Source organism: Mustela putorius, unplaced genomic scaffold (genome assembly GCF_011764305.1).
Source record: "Mustela putorius furo isolate JIRA1106 unplaced genomic scaffold, ASM1176430v1.1 tig00000095_pilon_pilon_pilon, whole genome shotgun sequence".
NCBI lineage: Eukaryota > Metazoa > Chordata > Mammalia > Carnivora > Mustelidae > Mustela > Mustela putorius.
Window position 1 is genome coordinate 4,407,524 of NW_025421280.1, and position 20,233 is coordinate 4,427,756.

A 20,233-nucleotide genomic window follows, 5' to 3' on the forward strand; every position below is an offset into this window, starting at 1 on the left:
GAGCCGATCACTACGCACACCACCGTCCCCTCCACGCAAACCACAGTGCTTACAAAGGTTCATCAGCATGCTTTCCCATGATTTAACCTACTGGAGCTGGCAGGATAGAGCTGACTCATGAGTAGGCTAGAAGGACATATGCCTGGAGCTGCCTTTGGTTGTGGGTTTTTTTTTTTTTATACCCTGTTGAGATAGCACACCTGAGAAAACGAGTGGACCACGCAAAGGAAGTATTGGCAAGGGCAAGAAGGAAGAAAAAGTTCTTGGCATCCTCAAGGCTCATTTGACCCTGCCTGTCCCCCCATTTAGGGAAGTTAAGAGAGTGGCAGGTTAGATTCAGAGAGTGGAAGAGAGGTAGACATTAGGGTACCCCAGACACCCAGACAATACCCTTCCTGTTTTGCTTTAATGAGTTAGAATTATGTTTCTGTTATTTGCAAGCAAAGATCTCTGGCAAATAAAGATATTACAGGCTCCGTGTAGCTGGCACTGACACCCCACATTTCTCTCCTAGCTGCTGGACCACACTTCTAACCCCTTCCATTCTTGCCTGCTTCAGCAAGCTTTCCTGGTGCTTGTTAATGTGCCATCACTGGGCGAGCACTGCCCTAGGGGTAGACACACATGGATATAACAAGACCTCTTGCAGCCTTATTGCATTCCCATGGAATTTTGGGTTCTGATCCAACCAACTCCACTTTTTCCATGCCTTGTTGATGTCCTCATTCTCACCCATTCATACGAACTTGACTTTTTATCTTTCTTGACCTACTTTGGTTGTGCCCAACTCCACCCAGTACCAAGTGCTAAATCTACTGTTCTTTCTTGACTACTGGCCTCTGGATCCCCAGAGTCTGCCTCCAGTCTCTGAATTGAACCTGTCACTTCTTCACTGCTCTATGCCTCAGTTTCACCATCTGTAAAATTGAGGTATTAATAATAACTATTCATAGACCATGGTAAGAATTAAAGGCTTAATGGATGCTTTATAACCAAAATCAATAAACTATAACCAAAGCTCTATCTGATACTTTTAAATCTAATAAACAAGTTTAAATGAAAAGTCACATTTTTTCATCCTTAGTATTAAAGAAAATGATATGATGAAAATGATTAGATTAGAAAAAAGAGAAAGAAAATGATTAGATTAAAAGGCCTGTAAATTTTTGATTTTTTGGAGTTCTATTACTGGACTGAAATCTCAGGGGAAATATATTTACATGGATTTCCTTTCTTTCTTTTTTTTAATTAATTAATTTATTTTCAGCATAACAGTATTCATTATTTTTTCACCACACCCAGTGCTCCATGCAATCTGTGCCCTCTCTAATACCCACCACCTGGTACCCCAACCTCCCACCTTTTTTTTTTTTTTTTTGGCATGTATTTCCTATTTGACTTTTCTTTAAGAGAACCCAGAAGAAAATATCCTTAGGGATAGACTTGTCTCTGATTTTAAGTAGAATTAAATGTGCAAAGAGAGACCAGTGTGGTGTGTGTGTGAATGTGCATTTGCATACATGTACACATGTGTGGAAGAGTGAGAAAGAATGCTACGCTGTATTTCATAACTGGAGTACATTGGACTTGTAAGATCTGACCATGTCCTTAAGCCTCTTTTCTTTTTAAGATGATTGCATTTGATACATATTTAAGGTTTCTGCACTTCAGAACCTGTCCAGCCTGTTTCTCCTCCCTGTGAAGGATCCCGTGACTCTACTTGAATAGTGCCCAATGTTTCATAGTCTCGGGGGTAAGCAGTAATGGCAGGAATGAGATCCATTTCTCCACTTAACTGATGGGGAAGTTTCCCTCTTTCCTGTTGAAATTTCCCCATCACTGAACCCTTTGCTTTGCTAGAAAAGGTTCTCTTGGAGAATGCTAGATTACATGACATTCTTTGTTATATTTGTTCTTCCTTGGTTAATGGAAGACACTGCCTCGGTAGGCCAGTTTTAAAAGGGGGATGGTGATAATACTTCAGAGTTTTTGAGGACATGAGGATGGGTCCATGTGCATATAACTCCCTAAATCAATGCCGTGCATGTAGCTTCTTATCTAAGGAATATCAGGAGGGACTAGATCTTCCTTTTCTAGGGAATACCCGTGTGTCCATTTGAGGCCCCTAATCCACACTAAACCTCAAAGTACCTGTACAAGCCAGACAGTTCACGCTAATGAGGAGGTGGGGATTTTACGTAACCTTCATGTTTCCCTAGTGGAGATGCACACACAGGGTATCATCAGTATTATCTACACGTCCAGCGAGTACTGGTATTCCTCCTGGCTGTTTTACAAACACACGGGCACTGTTCCTCTCCTGCATTCCATATGTGAATGAATAGTACCAAAATCTGGACACGCCATGATGGTGCTTCCTTCAAACAAAATAATCACTCTGGATCTTTCTCACGACTTCCTTAGCCAGAGTTTTTTATCCCTTTCAATTGTGTTTTTCATATATATTATAAATGATATACTGAGGTCAATTGTAGTACTAGCTCTTGATTCCAGGAAACTCACCTCCCTTCATATCATAGTGTCTATAATCTGGGCTGCTTGTTTGGGTTAGTTAGAGATCTAGGAGGCCTAGAGTTGACGAGGAAACCAACTTTGTACATCTTAAGGTTGATAATTGGTTCAGTTTCATCCCACATATATTAATTAGGCCCTTACTATCTGTAGGATGCTGTGTTAGACTCTGGGATACAAAGATAATAAATCATACATCCTCCTGTGATGTAATATGCAGCTGATGAATCACTGAACTCTATTTCTGAAATTGGTAATACGCCAGATGTGAATTAACTGAATTTAAATAAGATTAAATTTTAAAAAATTAATCATACATCCTGCCCTTGACAAAGTTCCAGTCTAATGTAAACTGTATTGTTAAAGGTCTCCTAAGGCAAAAGAGAAATCACACATTAATTGGCTTAATTGATAAGGAAATCATATTATCTCACAGAAGTGGGCATCCCACAACAGTGTTTGAAGACTCCAATTTCCCTTGTTGATCATTGGCTTGCTTAAATGGAATCTCTGTCTGGCTTCATCATCAGCTAGTGGTAAGGTGGCTCTGCCAGTTCTAGAAAACCTATCCCAGAAACCCCCTCAAGAGACTTCACCTTGGGTCTTAATGGCCAAGACTGTATCAGATGCCCTTCCTAAACCAATCATATGGGGGTGAGAATGGGATTAGCATAATTAGTTTAAGCTACCTATTTGGGGTAGAATGGATGTTGGGTAATTGCCCTAGGACCACTTGGACAAGCATAAGAAATAAGAAGTTCACTCCAGTGTAGTATATGCGTTGATAGGAATCTCTGAGGTTACAGAAGAATTGTCTATACAGAGTTTACCATATTTGTTTTTTTTTAACATTTTATTTATTTATTTTATAGATTGAGAGAGAGAGAGCATGGTGGGTAGGGGTAGAGGAAGAAGGAGAGAGAAACTGAAGCAGACTCTGTGCAGAGCACAGAGCCCTAAGCGGACCTCGATCTCTTGACCCTGAGATCATGACCTGAGCTGAAATCATGAGTTGGGCCCTTAACCAACTGTGCCACCCAGGCAGCCAGATTACTGTATTTAATCATTTGTTGATGCAAAAACTTTATTTTTAACTAAGCTAAAAGCTTTTCTGAAGTTTGATTAGACTATAATGATTGTATCCCCTAATGTCTACCTCTGTGCTTCTTACACTGGGGTCATGTACTGTCCTCAGTGAGTATTAGGAGGTGCCCCAAGGGTGTATAGGAAACCAAAATTAAACGTTGTAAATCTTCCTGTACCAGCATTTTTACTTAATGTATTTTTAAAAAGAAAATCAAAGATATATTATGGAGAAAAATAAAAATCTCCGTGAATCTTTAAGATAAAAATTAGTGGGGGTGCCTGGGTGGCTTAGTGGGTTAAAGCCTCTGCCTTCGGCTCTGGTCATGATCCCAGGGTCCTGGGATTGAGCCCCACATCAGGCTGTCTCCTCAGTGGGGAGCCTGTTTCCTCCTCTCTCTGCCTGCCTCTCTGCCTACTTGTGATCTGTCAAATAAATAAATAAAATCTTTAAAAAAATAAAGATAAAAATGGTGAATTCAATTTCCCATCATTAAAATTGCTCCGGGACCCACCCTTGGCCCCTGAAGGCTCTGCCATGTAGTTTACTTGAATGGAATAGTTGAAAAGAGCCAGTCTGCATACATGTTACTGTTGTGGAAGGAAATTTAATTAGTCTGGATGCTCTTCTTTCCACACAACCATATTCAGTGGTTGTGGGCCTTGGAAAATTCTTCTTCAGCTTGAACATAATCTGATGGATGTTTTTGGTAGTTGTGTTTTATCATGTAAATAAAATGTTTGGCATTTATTTAATTCTATATTGAGTATCTTAAATTACTTATTTCAATTCTTTATCATCTCTGAAACTATATAGTGGCATGTATGGAAAATAACATTCAAAAAGAATGCCAGTAACTGTTGACATTCTCAGCACTCTTGTAGTTAATCAGTTAACAGACTTAAGTATTCTGTTTTAGAAATAGAAACAGGGAGCAAATCCACAAGGCAAATGAGTTCAAGTCTTCTTATCTTGCTCCTAGCATAACTTGTAATAGAAACAGAACCAGTTTCTGTACGTTCCAAGCACTCTTGAAAGGGGCTTTAGAGAATAAGCCACTTAGGAGGACAAATATGTCTTATATAATCCCACTGCTACTGTCAAGACCTATTTGGATCAGGTCAAATTAAAATCAAGATGGTTCCACATATCACCTTCTTAGCACACAGTGTCCTGCTGTAGTAGAAATATCTCACACTTAAGTCATCTGATCACCTTCCTAGGTCCCAACCATTTTTTCCCAGTCTTGTTTTTCATCCAAGAATTGCCCTAATCCAGCCTCATATTCTCCCCACTTTTTCCTTGGAAGATACTTCTAGTCCTAAGGAGTAGTTTGCAAGCCTTTTTATTTTTGGCTCTCTGTTAATTCTAAGCTTTCTTTTAAATAACACTTTATTTGTTCAAATGAGTGAGGCCCTCCTAGGATCATGGATAGCTTTTGCATGGACATCGACTCGATGGTCAGGTTTATTGAGAACCTACTATGAGCCAGGTGCTAAGCAATGGTGGCACAATGGTGGCAAGGCAGGCACTCGTGGTATGTATTGTCTGGAGGGGTACTCTCCTACTATAGTGGATCAACATTCAAGCTAAGTCTGGAAAGATAAATAGGAGTTCGCTGGGTGAAATTCTGGGGTGAAGAAGAGTATTCAGAACTGAAGGAATATCAGATAAAAAGCCTAGGGTAAAGGAGTTGGAACCCAAAAGAAGACTGGTGTTGCCTTCTGTGATGAGGAAGAACATGGGGTAGGAATCACAGACAAGAAGCTGAAAAGGTGACTCAGAGTGTCAGAACAATCCTCGCAGTCCAATCTCATTATTTGAATTATTTACTGACTTAACCATCATTTTCCCTCGATAAGTAGAAACTTCAGCCCAAGTTGAATAAATATAGAGAGATAATAGACTCCAGATTAATAGAGGGCTCTACATTTCTGTGTGAGCAATTCTCATTGTTTTCAAGGACAGTAGAGTGAATGAAATGGAAGTACCAGGCTTCATATTGGGGACACTCATTTCCAGGCTTGTCAGGAGATGAAAGCCTTTTTCAAGTTCTCCATAGTGGAAGCTGGACCATGAGCACACCATCGTACTCTTCTAAGCTGGGGGGCGTGTGGTGAATTAAGTACCAGATATCAACCCACTGGGCCACTGCGTTTCAATCAATTTCATTTGCTGCTTAAACAACATACGTGAATTGGAAACTGCTGCGTTGAAAGAAAATCCAGCAATCCCTGCCCTGAGGATTCTTCCCTTCAGACTTGTTTGTTACAAATAGGTTTTTTTTTTTCCTTCCTCTTAATCCTATTTTACCTTGAATGACTTCTCTAGAAGTATTTCAATTCTGATTACACTGTATTGCTTTCCTGGTATTCCTTTATTCCTTTTAAATAACTGTTTCATCCATACAGCATGATGTATCTGTTTAGATAACATGGACTATGTCTGGAGGCGCATACAAAAAACTAGAAATAGTGGTAGCCTTTGTGGAGGGGAGACGGGCAGGGCTGCCACTTCCTTACATAGCATTTTCATGCGGTGTAGATGAAAAGGATTGTTTCCTCAGAGCTATGAGTTATGGCTTATCCAGCAGAGCTCAGGCTCGATTATAACCTCTCCTCACTTCCTCAGCCACATACCATTGTGCAGTAAACAACTTGAGCAATCTTACATGGCAGTTCTGGAAATCAGCTGGGGAACCAGGATAGGAGAGAGAGGTAACATTTCATTCACTGTAGAATAACCTTTTGTATGATTCCATGTGCATTTCAGAATTAGAAATCAAAAAGTAATATGTGCTGATATAGCAAAGCAGGAAAAGGAAGGCCTCCCAAATAATAATAATAATAATAATAATAATAATAATAAAAAGCATCAAGTGAACCAAACTCAAAATCACTATCATTAATTTGATGTATTTTCCTGTGTTTTTTTTTTTTAATCTGCCTGCATTTACTGAGTTTCACAGTAGAGTTCGTCTGCAGTACTGATTTCCTGCTTTTATTTTTACTCTGTTTCGTATAATAGACATTTTTTTCCAATCAAGAAATTCAAACACCTTTTCCTCAGAAATAAGTATTGTATGCTCATTGTAGAGTATTCAGAAAATATAAGTAAAGGGTTAGGATGTATTCTGTTTTTTAAAATTTATTTATTTGTGTGTTTGCTTGTTGGTAAGAGCTTTATTGAGATAGAGTTCACTTTATGTGTTTAAAGTGTATAGTTCAATGGCTTTTAGTATATTGACAGAGTTTTGTACTTTACTATAAGCTAAATTTATGATATTTTCATTTACTTAAAAAGAAACCCTGTAACCATTAGCAGTCATTCCCCATGTCCCTACTCTCCCTTCATACCGCCCCACTGAGCCCTATAGGCAACCACTACTTTCCATCACTATTGACTTGCCTAATTGGGATACTTTATGTAAATGACATCATTTTTGCTGTCTTCTTTCACTTAGCATAGTTTTTTTGAGATTCATCCATGTTGTAGCATGGATCAGTATTTCCTCTTCTGTTGTTACTTATTTTTTTATGATGGCTTGATTATTTATTCTTGATTAATTTAGACACAAGTCACAAAACTCACCCTTTTAAAGTACACAATTCAGTGGTTTTTAGTATAGTCACAAGGTTGTACAGTGATCACCATAATCTAATTACAAATTATTTTCATTACTATAAAAAGATACCCCAGGGGCTGAGTCAGTTAAGTGCCTGACTCTTGATTTCAGTTCTGATCATGATTTCAGGGTCATGAGATCAAGCCCCATGTTGAGCTCATGCTGAGTGTGGAACACGCTTAAGATCCTCTCTCTCCCTCTGCCCCTCCCCCTCTTCTCTTTCTCTCTCTCTCTCTAAATAAATTTTTTTTAATAAAATAAATTACAAAAAAAGAAATTCCATACCCATTGCTAGTCTCTTCCCATTCCATCCCCCCAAAACCCTGACAACCACTAATCTATTTTTGGTCTCTATGGATATATGGTTTTTGTCTGGTGTCTTTTACTTAGCATAATATTTTCAAGATTTGTCTATGCTGTAGCATGTGTTATTACTTCATCCCTTTCCGTGGCTGAGTAATATTCCTCTATATAGCTGAACCACCTGGTATGTGTCCACTACCAAGTGACATCTGAGCTGTCTCCATTTTTTGACTCTTATCTATAATGCTGCTATAAACATTTGTGTGCAACTTTTGGGTGAACATAACGGAACACATTTCCATTCTCTTGGGAATATACCTCGTTCCTTTTTATTGCTAACTCATCTTATATTATATGGATATATCACTTTCTATTCAGTCTGTTCATCAGCTGGTAGATGTGTGGGTTGCTTCCACCATTTGGTTATTAGGAACGGTGTAGCTATGAGCATTTGTGTACAAGTTCGTTTTTTAAAACACCTGTTTTCACTTCTTTAGTGTATATACCTAGGAATGGAATTGCTGGGTCATAGGGTAATTCTCTGTTTAACCTTTTGATAAATCGCTTATCTTTTCCACAGTGGCTATGCCCTATTTTACATTCATACCAACAATGTGTGAGGTTCCTTTCTCCACATCCTTGCCGACTCTTGTTATTGTACTTCTTTTTGGTGATAGCCATTCTAGTGGATGTGAAATAGTATACCACTGTGGTTTTGATTTGAATTCCCAAAGGATTCATGGTGTTGAGTATCTTTATATGTGCTTAGGAGGCATTTATGTATCTGTTTTTTAAAATTGTTTATGCAAATCCCTTGCTTTACTTTTAAATTGGCTTATTGGTCTTTCTCTGATTCAGTTGTAGCTCCTTATATACTCTAGATAAAATTTCCTTATCAGATAGAAGATTGGCAAATATTTTTCCCAGTCAGTGTCTTGGATTTTTTTCCCCCACTTTATTTATTGTATTTAATGTATTTGTACTGAAACACAAAAATTTTTAATTTTGATGAAGGCCAATTTATTTAGTTTTTCTTTTGTTACTTTTGCTTTTGGTGGCGTATCTAAGAAATCACTCTCTAATCCAGTGCCACAAAGATACACAATTTTTTAAAATTTCACTCTTAACTTTTTTTTTTTTAAGATTTTTTAATTTATTTATTTGACAGAGAGAGATCACAAGTAGGCAGAGAGGCAGGCAGAGAGAGAGAGAAGAGGAAGCAGGCTCCCTCCTGAGCAGAGAGCCCGATGTGGGGCTTGATCCCAGGACACTGGGACCATGACCTGAGCCGAAGGCAGAGGCTTTAACCCACTGAGCCACCCAGGCGCCCCTAAATTTCACTCTTAACTTTTAGTTCTTTGATCTATGTTGAGTTAATTTTTGTATACAATGTGATGTAGAGGTTCGAATTCATTCCTTTGATGTTACTGTCCAGCTGTCCTGCCACCATTTACTAAAAACACTACGCTTTCCCATTGAGTGGTGTTGGCGCACAAATCAGTTGACCATCAATGTGGATTGGTTTCTGCACTTTTGATCCTTATTCCATTCCATTATGTGTCTATCCTTATGCCAGTACTAGTCTGTCTTGATTACTATGGCTTTGAGGTTAGTTTTGAAATGTAATCTATTGAACATAACAAAACATCCAACTAAAACAGCTTAAACTATGTGAGGTCTTTTATTGTTTAAGTCTCACTGTGAGTTATCTGAAAATAGACTGCTCCTAGGTAGATCTGACATGTAAATTTACAAAGTCATCAAAGACCCAGATTTGACCATCCCTTTTTCTCCTATCTTTGGTGTCAGTGCATGTCCTCTTCATCACAAGATAGCTGCTATGGCTCAAAGCATTGTGTCTTCATCTGACAATGCCCCAAGCAGGAATCAAGGAATATGCTGACAAAATTCTTGTGTTCCATTTTTTTCAGAGGAAATGTTTTCCAGAATTCTTTAGTGGGGCACCAGTTTAGCATCTGCCTTTGGCTCAGATCATGATCCCAGGGTCCTGGGATCAAGCCCCACATCAGGCTTTCTGCTCAGTAGGGACCCTGCTTCTCCCTCTAACCTCTGCCCCTTTTAATACCACCCACATGTGGCTTCTCTGTCTCTCTCTGTCTCTCTCTCACAAACAAATCAAATCAAATAAAAACTTTTCAGAAAGCTTCACTTTACATCTTATTGACAGATGGAATGTCATGCTTTCCCTTAAATCAATCATAGTTCATTTCGGGGATAAGGAAAATGAAGACTCTGAAAAGAGGGATGGTTGATGAAAAGACAGCTGACACCATCTGCCAAAATATATAAAGAGTAGAAGAATAAATCAAAATCATCTGCAAGCCCACCACACTGAGATTATCATGGAATTTTTTTTAGAGTAAGGACATCTACCTTAAATTTCTTTGGTGCCAACTCCTTCTGGAGTGAAACTCCTGTTTCTTTCCTTTGTTATTGATTTAAGACCAGGTCATGAAGTTCTTTTCCTCATTCTTCTCAAATACTGCCTAGAGCTCTCTAAACTTTTGATCTGAAGAATATACAACTGTTTTCTTGACTCTATGAAATCTCCATAGGCCCTGGGCCTGTAGCTTGCTGCTTTCAGCTGCTTTCTCTTGTTGACAGTCCCTTTTGTAGTTGAGAATGCTACGTCACTAATACCAACTTTAAGTTAATTTTAGGAAAGCAAGATAAAATAAATACCTTTTTTTTTTTTTTTTTTTTTTTGGTTTTTACATGCCAAACTTTGCTTGTATTTTGTTCTTGCTGCCCAGGGCCAAATAGTCGAAATTCCTAGTAATAATCCTACCAAATCATTCTGTATTTTTTAGTAATAACAGGAAAATGTATTTTTTATAACTTCTTTGTTTGATGGCCAGAGTATACCTAGTCTTGTGAATTCTTACTACTTTGCAAACCTTCAATCTTGGCTGATTTCTCTTTTTCATTTTACTAGTTATTGCCACATACACAGTTTGATTGATCTTTGGAGAGTCAAGATTTTTGATGTGTCTTTGGTTTTCTTCTTTCATTTATTGCATAGAAGTGAAGGTCCATTGGGTTTCAAGTAACTGCTCTTAACCCCCATAAAAAAAATTCTACTGCTTTTCATTTTCTTTTTCTTCTCATCACTGTTTTATTCTTACTTAAATTGGGTGAGTCCAAAGGGTGGGCATTTTGTCCCCTTCACTTCCTGAAGGAATAAATAAGTCCCAGAGCCATTCATACCCTATAAATTATAGTATGAGGCCAAAGAAAATAATATCAGTACAAAAGAAATGGTCCTTTTGACTCTCAAATTAGAAGGATTAAAAAATTAGCAGGTATTTAAGATGCTTATAAATGCTTTTCCCTCTGCTCTTCAGCTAATCACCCAGCTTCTCTGTGCCTCAGTTTATTTATGCATTAAATGGGACCAGCATATCCTTTCTCCATTTGACCTTGGGAGAACACTGTGGAAATCAACTGATGCTACATGTGGACCTGACTTTATTTAGAAAAAAAGGTACTATAGGGGCTTCTGGATGTCACCAATGGTTAATCAACCGACTTTTGGTTTCAGTTCAGGTCTTGATCTCAGGGTCCTGAGATCGAGCCAGGCATCAGTCTCCTCACTCAGTGGGGGGGTCTGCTTGAGACACTCTCTCCCTTTCCCTCTCCCCCTGCTCCTCCCCTCCTCTCTCTCAAATAAATAAATAAAATTTTTTTTAAAGTGCTAAATAGACCAATTTCTTACTATTTTAATTTTGTCCTAGTTGGTATGCATGTAAATTAAGTATAAATAAAAGGTGACAAATTATGGGGGTGGGAGGTAAGTCACAACATTGATACTATTTCTTCTTTCAAGAGGAAGGTCAGCTCTTTCCCACTCACCCCTGTGGGCTTCTTTGGAACCAACATCCCCTCCAAGTGCTTTCTTATCTACATAGATGACTTCTAACATTTGACGTGGCAGGAGCTTCCACTATTTGTTCAATGGATTGACTAGTAAAAATGGAGACAATGTGGCATCTAGCATGTTGCCCCCCTTTTTGGATATTATTTAGTTTGTAGAGTTCGTAGATCTTTATGATGCCAAAAAGCCATTCAAAGTCAGGATGGTGGCTGCAGCCTACTGCTCAGCCTACTGGTCAGCCCTGGGCAATCTTAACTGGTTCCTTCCCCTTCCGGATTCTGCTACTTCCGCAGACTCCCTTCCATCGCCTCCTGCTTGAGTCCAAGACTGGAAGATCCTTCTCGCTCTCTCAGCCAAATGGAAAGAGGAGGGAACACAGGGATGGAGGGAAGAATAAGACCACCCAGCCTCTGGCTCAGGTGGGATCGAACCAGAACTTCTCTCCCCGCCAAACCCTCCTACCTCTTCCTTGGTTGGGGTGGGGTATAGAAAGGGGAGGGGCGAACAGAGCCCCTGAATGAGAAGCCTCCCTCTGCACAGTTCTTTGAAGGGAGCACCTTCACCCATCAAATCCTCACCCTGTTCTGCAGGTTAACACTCTGGGGTCCCCAGGGAGGGGTGGGGGTGAGAGAAATGTTGACTCCTCTGGCTTAGTTATGTAGACATTCCCACAAGCCTATGCTAAGCCTTTTCTTCTCACCCCTGGAACTCTGCATCTGCTGCCCAGATGGGCTTCCCTGCCTCTGCTGCTGTTCAAACATCCTCTACTGCTGGTTTTTCTAAGTTCCACAAATCTGGGATCTGTCTTATCATAGAGGATTCATTCTTACTGCTTTCTGCGTGGAACGTTATTTGGAGCATTATTTGCGTGTGTCCTCCCCCGTACCTAGCTCTCTCCTACTCACCCCTCTGTCTCAGCTGCAGTGTCATGTGATGCGTTCTCTGACCCTCCCCCACCCCACCCCCTGCCACATCCTACATTACATGTCTCCCTTATAACTCTTGTGGCAGTGCCCGCTTCCTCTTATTACTTGGTCAGTTGTCTGCCTTCCCCCACTCTACTCTAAGGCCTGCCGGACAGAGATCATCTCTGTTTTGTTACAGTGCATTCTAAGTACTTAGTCCCCTGCCTGACATATAATGCAAACTCAATACATAATTTTTTAAAGCTACAAGAGTATGTATTTGGGAAATGGAAGACCTTCTTTCTGTATTCACTGTTGAGACAAACAGTCATTCATTTGTCAGTTCAATAAGCATTTACTGGTTGCCTGCTATGTGACAGCCACTGGGGAAACAGATATGAATAAGACCTTTTCCCTACTGCTTCCAGTGGCTTCTGAATGGGGGTAGCTCCTATCATACCTAGGGGCATTCACAATGTGTGGAGGTGCTTTTGTCACTGATGTCATAATGACTGGAGGACTCCTGGCTGAGCCCAGGGTCACAAAACATTTTCCAGTGCAAGCGGTACTCTTCAACCAAGAGAGACCATCCAGCCACCCACCCCCAACACACCCCCAGGGCTTCCTGATAGAGCTTATAATAGAGAAAAGAAGAAGTAAGGGAAATATCCTGTCATAGGAGAGATTCTGCAGCATTGCATGGCCCAAGGGAGACATTAGTGTTGTACCTTGGCGTCATTGTGGTGGGAATTTTTGAAATGGCCCCACAAAATCTTTTCCCCAACTAAGGAGTCTCTAATTTAAATGAAATGATAAAACCAGAAGTCAAGTACCATAATAAAAATAGTTGATGATGAAAATGAACTATTCCACATTTTTATGATAAATCGCCAAAAGGTAGGTAAAGATAATAGCAAATAGCATTCCAGTTCTTTCTCAAAGGACGTTAAGTTCATTATAGCTCTCTGTAAGAGCCCGAAAAGCATCATAGGATGATTGTTACATTCTTCCCTCCCCAGTCTGCCTCTTGGGAGAAAATATCAAGAGGGAAGAGTGTTTCCTCCCACGGAAGTCATGTAAGAGGAAGAGCAAAGTGTAGCATTTAACTAGACCAGGGTTCATCAGTTTGCATGACTGACATTTTAGGTGAAGAGTTCTCTTTTGTGGAGGCTGACCTGGAGATTGGAGGATGTTGAGGGCCATCCCTGGCCTCTACCCAGCAGACACCAGTAGCATTCCCCCCATCAGCTGTGACAACCAAAACTGTCTCCATATATTGACAAATGCTCCAGAGGTAGGGACGCAAAATTGCCCCTGATTGAGAGCCGTTGAACTAGATCTTGTTTTCATCCCCCTCAAGCCCAAGTTAGATATTCAAGCTCTATCAGAATTTAGCCATGCGGGCTTTTCAGGTGTGTAGACAAAACTGTTTACAAACGTCCACTGGCACAGGGATGCCTGGGTGGCTCAGTGGGTTAAGCATCTGACTTGATTTCGGCTCAGGTCATGATCTCAGGATTGTGAGATCAAGCCCCCCTTTGGGCTCCATTCTGGGCATGGAGCCTGCCTGAGATTCCTTCTCCCCTTCTTCCTCTGCCCCTCTACCCCCCCACCACCACCCCCTTGCACTCTCTCTGTCCAAAAAAAAAAAAAAAAAATGTCCACTGGCAGTGAATTTTTCATGGGCAGAAGGGACCACTGGAAGCTGCTATGTTACTGACTCTCTCCTTCTAGAGACAGGAGTTGGCATCTCATGCTGTCTTCCCAGCATTGCGCTCTTCTTCCTGCTGATTGCTCAAAGGAGAACCTACAGGAGCCTCAGGGATAATGACAATTTCTCTTTTACCTCCGTAGCAGAACTCCCAGGTGTATGAGTAATGCTGTCACCCGAAGCATCTTTTTAAGCCTCCAGAGAGAGCTGCAGGAAATTACAGCGTATTGCAGGGAACTGTGATGCTGAAGAGGAAAGAAAGTCCTCTTCTAGAAAGAAAGAAAGAAAGGAAATTATGAGCAAGATAATTTTGTAGCCTGCTTGATTTAGCTCCCTTTCCACTGGAAATTTCAGGCCAGCTTCAAGGGCGTGTGCCTACGATCTGGTTTGTCCCATGTGGTTAGTCCATTTTAAGAATGATGCCACATTTGGGTCGCTCTTTTCTCCACAGCTGCACATCTGGGTTCAGTGGCCACCCTCCTCCCCCCATTGGTCCCTCGCGAGGAGGAACTTGCCCTTCCTTCCCTGTCCTAGAGCTCTGTACTTCTCCTTATGCAGGAGAGGAAAGCTGTGTGGGGAAGAAGCAGCACCAGGGTGGACATCGGTGCCTTTATTTGTCTTCGATCCAGCTCTGGGCATCCACGGCCTCTCCAAGTCCCCCAGCAAAGGGCGGCTGTGCTACGGAAGATGGAGCTTCAAAAAGCTTTTCGGGAACTTGAATGAAAGTGACAGACTTGCCCCCTGCAAACAAATCACCACCAACTGTGATCTCCAACCCAGAGAAAAAGATAGGAAAATAGATGTAGATGATGAGTTGAAATTAAAAAAGTAAAAAAAAAAGAGTCAAGAAAAAAAAAAACCACACACACCTTACTTCTGTTTCATTGAAAAAAAAATTTAAACAGTTCATAACTGGCGTGAAGTGGTGGTGGTGGTAATTTGTTTTCTTTGGGTGCTTACCCTTTGCCAGCTGCTACACTAAACACTTTATATGGAATATTTCATTTCATTTTCCCCAAAACCCTAGATAGTGGATTCTGATATTATCCCCATTTTATAGAAGAGGACACTGAGGCTCTGTAGGTTTTCGGAGCTTGTACAAGGTCTGAAAGAGCAGGGATTTAACTCAGGTGTCTTTCTCCTAGGAGACTTAGCTTCTGCCAGCCCTGTCCTACAGCAGTTCTTTTCCCCCTGTAGTGTGAATCCCCCCAGAGGCCACATGAGCACTGGGATTGCCGACCTCACACCAAGAGTTTCTGATTCTGGAGTGGGCTGAGAACTTGCATCTCTCGCCAGTTCCCCCCAGTGATGTTGATGCTGCTGGTTCAGGTCCTGCACTCTGAGAACCCTGACAGCACATTCCACTTCCCAGAAAATAGTATAAGCACCGACTTCGGAAATCTGGAATGCAGATGACTGTGGTCAGAATTGAGCACTGACTTTAGACCTGTGCACAGAGAGATAAGAGCTCCAGTTTCTAGAGCATGTCTTCTGAGAGCGTGGTGCCATGAGACAGAGATAATTGACCTGTTGGAGGTTTTATTCTGGTATTCCCCTTGCTGCCCAACATTTCCGAGAATACAGTCACACTGCCTCATTAAATAAATGTACCACCTCCATTCACTCATACTAAAACTCCATTCTTGAAGTCCCATAGTATTCCATTAGAAGGATGACATTTCATTTTCAAACTATACGTAGCTCAGCTTCTTTTGATTCCATAAGACCTAGTGTACGCAGATTTTGTGTAAACACTGGGACCATTGTGTTTGGAAAACATCACCAGAATGCTAATACTCATGAGCCCAGAGGGTAGACTTACCGCGAAGAATTGTTTCCAAATCTTGGATCAGGTCGTGTGTCCAATGAACTAATTCAACAAAAACTCTTAGGTGATTTTACTGGTAATAAGAATAAGTACAAAGTAGTAGTAGAAGTGTTATTTAAAATTTCCTGCTTATGGGTCCTTCCAAAACAATGGACACTTTGAGAACACATTTTTGCATTCTGACTGATTGAGTTTCACCTGAAGTAAGATTCCAAAGGTACATTTGAAACCTGAAATAAAGCTGATTTACTTGCCGATAATCTGTTCTGAAGCCTTCTGAGCTAGTTCAGGAGAAAGGCTTTGGCACCTTACCTCTCTGCCACTTAATAGCTGAGATAACAGCCCAGGTGTGAAACTACCAATAAAAAGACCATTGTCCTACAGATGAATTCAGGAAACAAATAACATCCTGAAATTGGCTACAGTGCTTTTGCTATAAGTAAGTGAGTTGGGGGAAATCAGAGGGGAGACAAACCATGAGAGACTGTGGACTCTGAGAAACAAACTGAGGGTTTTGGAGGGGAGAGGGGTGGGGGGTTGGGTAAGCCTGGTGGTGGGTATTAAGGAAGGCACTAATTGCATGGAGCACTGGTGTGGTGCATAAACAATGAATTTTGGAACACTGAAAAAAAATAAAATTTAAAAAAATGTTATACTATTATACGGAACTGAATTCTACACATATTCTAAAGGGAAACAGAGACTGGTGGTATGTGGGCTCTTTGGGCTCCTTTCCCCAAATGCCTTAGGCAATATCAATTCCAGGGAGATAACTTCAACAAACAACCACAACAACAAAACACTAATTGTCTGGTGACTTCAGGCATGGTCCATTTCCTTCAGTTTTGAGTCAGGAATAAACTACCTGTGCTGTTTTGTGCTAACAGCTGCAGCTAGACATATCCAGGGGCTGAATTTTCCAGAACCCAAGCAAGGATTCTCTTGTGAGCTTCTACGTTCCAGCAAACAGTGACTGGAAGCTATTTGCCAAAGACCAAGAGCACTCTTTGTTTTGCTTGTGAACAGACTGCTGTATGGGAATTAGCACAGTGGATAGGTAGGTGGGGGACCCTGCCCTCCGGCTGGCAACAACAACAGGGCCGGTTGTCATTTTCTTGGAGACCCTCACTGAGGAGCAAAGGCGAGTTGTGCAGCCTCGCAGACACTTAGTTGCTCTGAGACTGGTGTCTTCAGCTCCTGCCTCCAGCACAACCAAAGAAACGTTCGGGGCTAATTCCCCCAGGGAAGTGGGGTCCACAGGGATGCTGTGGAGGGTTTTTTTTTCCCCCTCCTCCTGCCTCTGTGGCTGCCCAGAGGTATTTATCAGCGTGTGCAGAGCAAAGCCTCTGTAGTGTAAAGTAAAATGCTCCCCAAAGCGGTTTAGGAGACGGGGTGTGTGTGTGTGTGTGTGTGTGTGTGTGTGTGCAGAGAACGTGCGAGCAAGAGCGCTGAAATGCAGCTCTCGTCTTTGCATGCGAAGAGTCGCTCCACGTCCCCCTCTGCCCAGCGCACTCAGGGAGCGCCAGGGGGAGTCCTCGCAGGCCAGGGCTTCCCGCGCCCCGGGAGCGCCGAGGGCTCGCCTGGCGGAGCTTAGCGCAGCTCGCTCGGCGCTGCCAGCCGGCGGAGCGGGCGGGGGCGGACACTGGGCTTCTGTGTGCCAGCCGCAGCCGTTGGCTGGCGGACGCCCAATCCCGGGGCATGCCGCGGGAGGCTGGCCTGGACGCACGGTGAAAGACGAGTTTGGTGGCAGGCTTGACCCCCCGGGCTGCCCGCAGAAGCCGGCGGTCGGGCCGCGGCGGCGGGGCTGGGCTGGGCTGCAGCGGTGGGAGCCGGGCCCCCCGGGGTCCCAGGGAAGGGGGCGGCATGGCTTCGGTGTTCATGTGCGGCGTGGAGGACCTGCTGTTCAGCGGCAGCCGCTTCGTGTGGAACTTGACCGTGTCCACGCTGCGGAGATGGTACACGGAGAGGCTGCGGGCTTGCCACCAGGTGCTGCGGACGTGGTGCGGGCTGCGGGACGTGTACCAGGTGAGCCAGGGCGCGCGGCGCCGCGGGGCCCTCGCAGGATGCCGGGCGCTCTTGGGAAGCCGGTTCCACCTGTATGATTTGATTCTCTCTCTCTCTTCTTCCACCTCTTTTTTTAAACTCCTAGCGGGCTGCTTGATTCCTGGGTCCAGTGTTCAGCATCCGTGGATAACTGTTGCCTGACAGAGCTTGTGAATTTTCACCACTGGGCATGGGGACATTTGCGAGTTAGCACCAGCCTTTGCAGACATCTGGTTCAGAGCGATGGTATACTGCCTGGCACTTAGCTCAGAAAGCTAGCTAGCTGGAGCTTTGCAGCAGAGGGTCTGCGGGAAGCGACTTTGACATTCAGATGATTCCTCCTTTTTCACTTTATTAGGGTGGATGGGGGGTGAGCACTTCAGGACCGAGGATTTCACACCGATTTATGGTCAGAGGGGCCTTGCTGGATGGGTATTCTGTCCTTTGATTTTATTTCAGTTTTCCACCAGGCATCCCCAACTTGCAAGGCAGAGCCAGGAAAAGCTGATTCGCTGTCTACTGGCTTTTGGAGGAAGGACAGCAAATTGTGAACACTTTGCAGGAGGATGATGACTAGGGTAGGGAGGGGTGGCCTCGCGGATGGTTGGATTGCTTACGTTTGGATTTACTCCCCTCACACAACACAGCCTCTTTATTTCCCTGCGAGGTCCCATCCTGCAGGCAAAAAATGCAGCAACTTTGTTTAACTAGGAGTCCGTTTATCTTCTCTGGGACTGCAGCTTCCCTGGATTTTTTTTTTTTCTTTTTTCATTTGTGGATTTAAAAGTCCTTTGCCTGGGTTGGTTAATATCTTTGAGATTAAAAAAAAAAATCTACATTGCATTTAGGAAGATTATACCTGGTGTTTACTATGGGACTGTATCATCATGTTTTCTTCCCTGTGATGTGGAAGCAGCTCTGTTATAGTTCCTGGATGCCCCCTACCCTGACCCCGTGCCCACTATGGCTATCATTTATATCTCATCATACTGGATCCTATATGTGATCAAGCCTCTGGTTTTGGCAAGCTGTAGTCTTCCATCCATCAAGCAAAATGAAAAGAGCAACCCCTGAGGTTAAACTGAGGGGATGTAAAGAACCAGCCTCCCCTTGTCACTGTTGATGTCCGTCCGTATCATCCTTGTTACAACATGAGCGGCATTTCCTTCATGCATTCAGGACTCATGCTTTAGAGAACATGTCTGTGATGTCTTGCATTTTGGGAAAATTCAGAAGCCAGACTGAGAAGCAGGACAGCCTGTAAGGGGTTTGAGAGTATTCTGGAGCCCTGGACATATGCCTGCTGACCACAGTATACAGATTACCTGGTTTTGGGGAGCCAGAAGTGTCCGTGTCTCGGTCGTTCTGTCTTTAGGGAAATCATTGTTGCATTGGTCTGTAGGAGAAGTGACCCCCATAGAGTTTTGGTTTTGCTTTTTAATGTTGGAGAAACTTTCAAATGGAGAACAAAAATATTGGAACCAAACAGGCAGCCTCTATGCATCTCTGCTCAAGGTTCAGGGGACATATTGCTTATTTCTTTGCTGTTAGTGACTAATGAGGTTAGGTTCCTGAATCCTGAGACACACACACCCCCCATTATGGATTCTCTGTAAGTTTTATTCAATCATTATTCGTTAGCAGAACAGCAGCTTTAAGGACTGTCCTACTAAATTATAAGTTCTTTTCTGTAAAATGGGTGGTTACTGAGTCACAACCCTTTCATGATAATAAGAAAGAGCATCTAAAATAATGGTAGCCATTTTTATGAGTATACTCATAAGTAGGAAATGATCTCAAGTTTCCTGGGCTTTGGGAGAAGTAAGAATTCTCAAAATATTTTAAAACTTGGGAGAATCATGGATTTCTTAATTGTACAACACAAGTTAATTATTAGCAAAGAAACACCATTTTCATGAATGTCTTTTAAATACTGAGCAAGAAAATAGTGACTTAAATATGTATAGAACTGAAAAGCAGTAATATGAAGTGGTTGGTACCTTGGGCTCCAAGTTAGAGAGACACGAGAATAAATCCAATCTCTGCCTATGTATGATCATACGTAAGTTACTTCATCTTACCCCAATTCAGTTTATCATTCATAAAATGGCAAATACAATGTATTAATCACAGAGGTTGATAAAAGAATTAATTGAGGAGTGCCTGGGTAGCTCAGTGGGTTAAAGCCTCTGCCTCTGGTTCAGGTCATGGTCTCAGGGTCCTGGGATTGAGTCCCACATCAGGTCCTCCGCTCAGCAGGGAGCCTGCTTCCCTCTCTCTGCCTGCCTCTGCTACTTGTGATCTGTC

At 42.3% G+C, this 20,233-nt stretch overlaps 1 protein-coding gene across 4 annotated transcripts in view; it reads left to right on the plus strand.

Annotated features, from left to right (window-relative positions):
* FRMD4B (FERM domain containing 4B) overlaps window positions 1–20,233 on the plus strand; it is a 324,296-nt gene that overhangs the window by 131,489 nt on the left and 172,574 nt on the right. The window contains exon 1 of one of the 4 annotated variants that reach the window (XM_004738336.3): window positions 16,715–17,908. The exons of the other annotated variants lie outside the window; for them this stretch is intronic. Coding sequence (XP_004738393.1) covers window positions 17,747–17,908 — 162 coding nt within the window. The 5' untranslated portion in view covers window positions 16,715–17,746. Of the gene's footprint in view, window positions 1–16,714; window positions 17,909–20,233 lie in introns of those variants that run through there. 4 annotated transcript variants of the gene reach the window in all.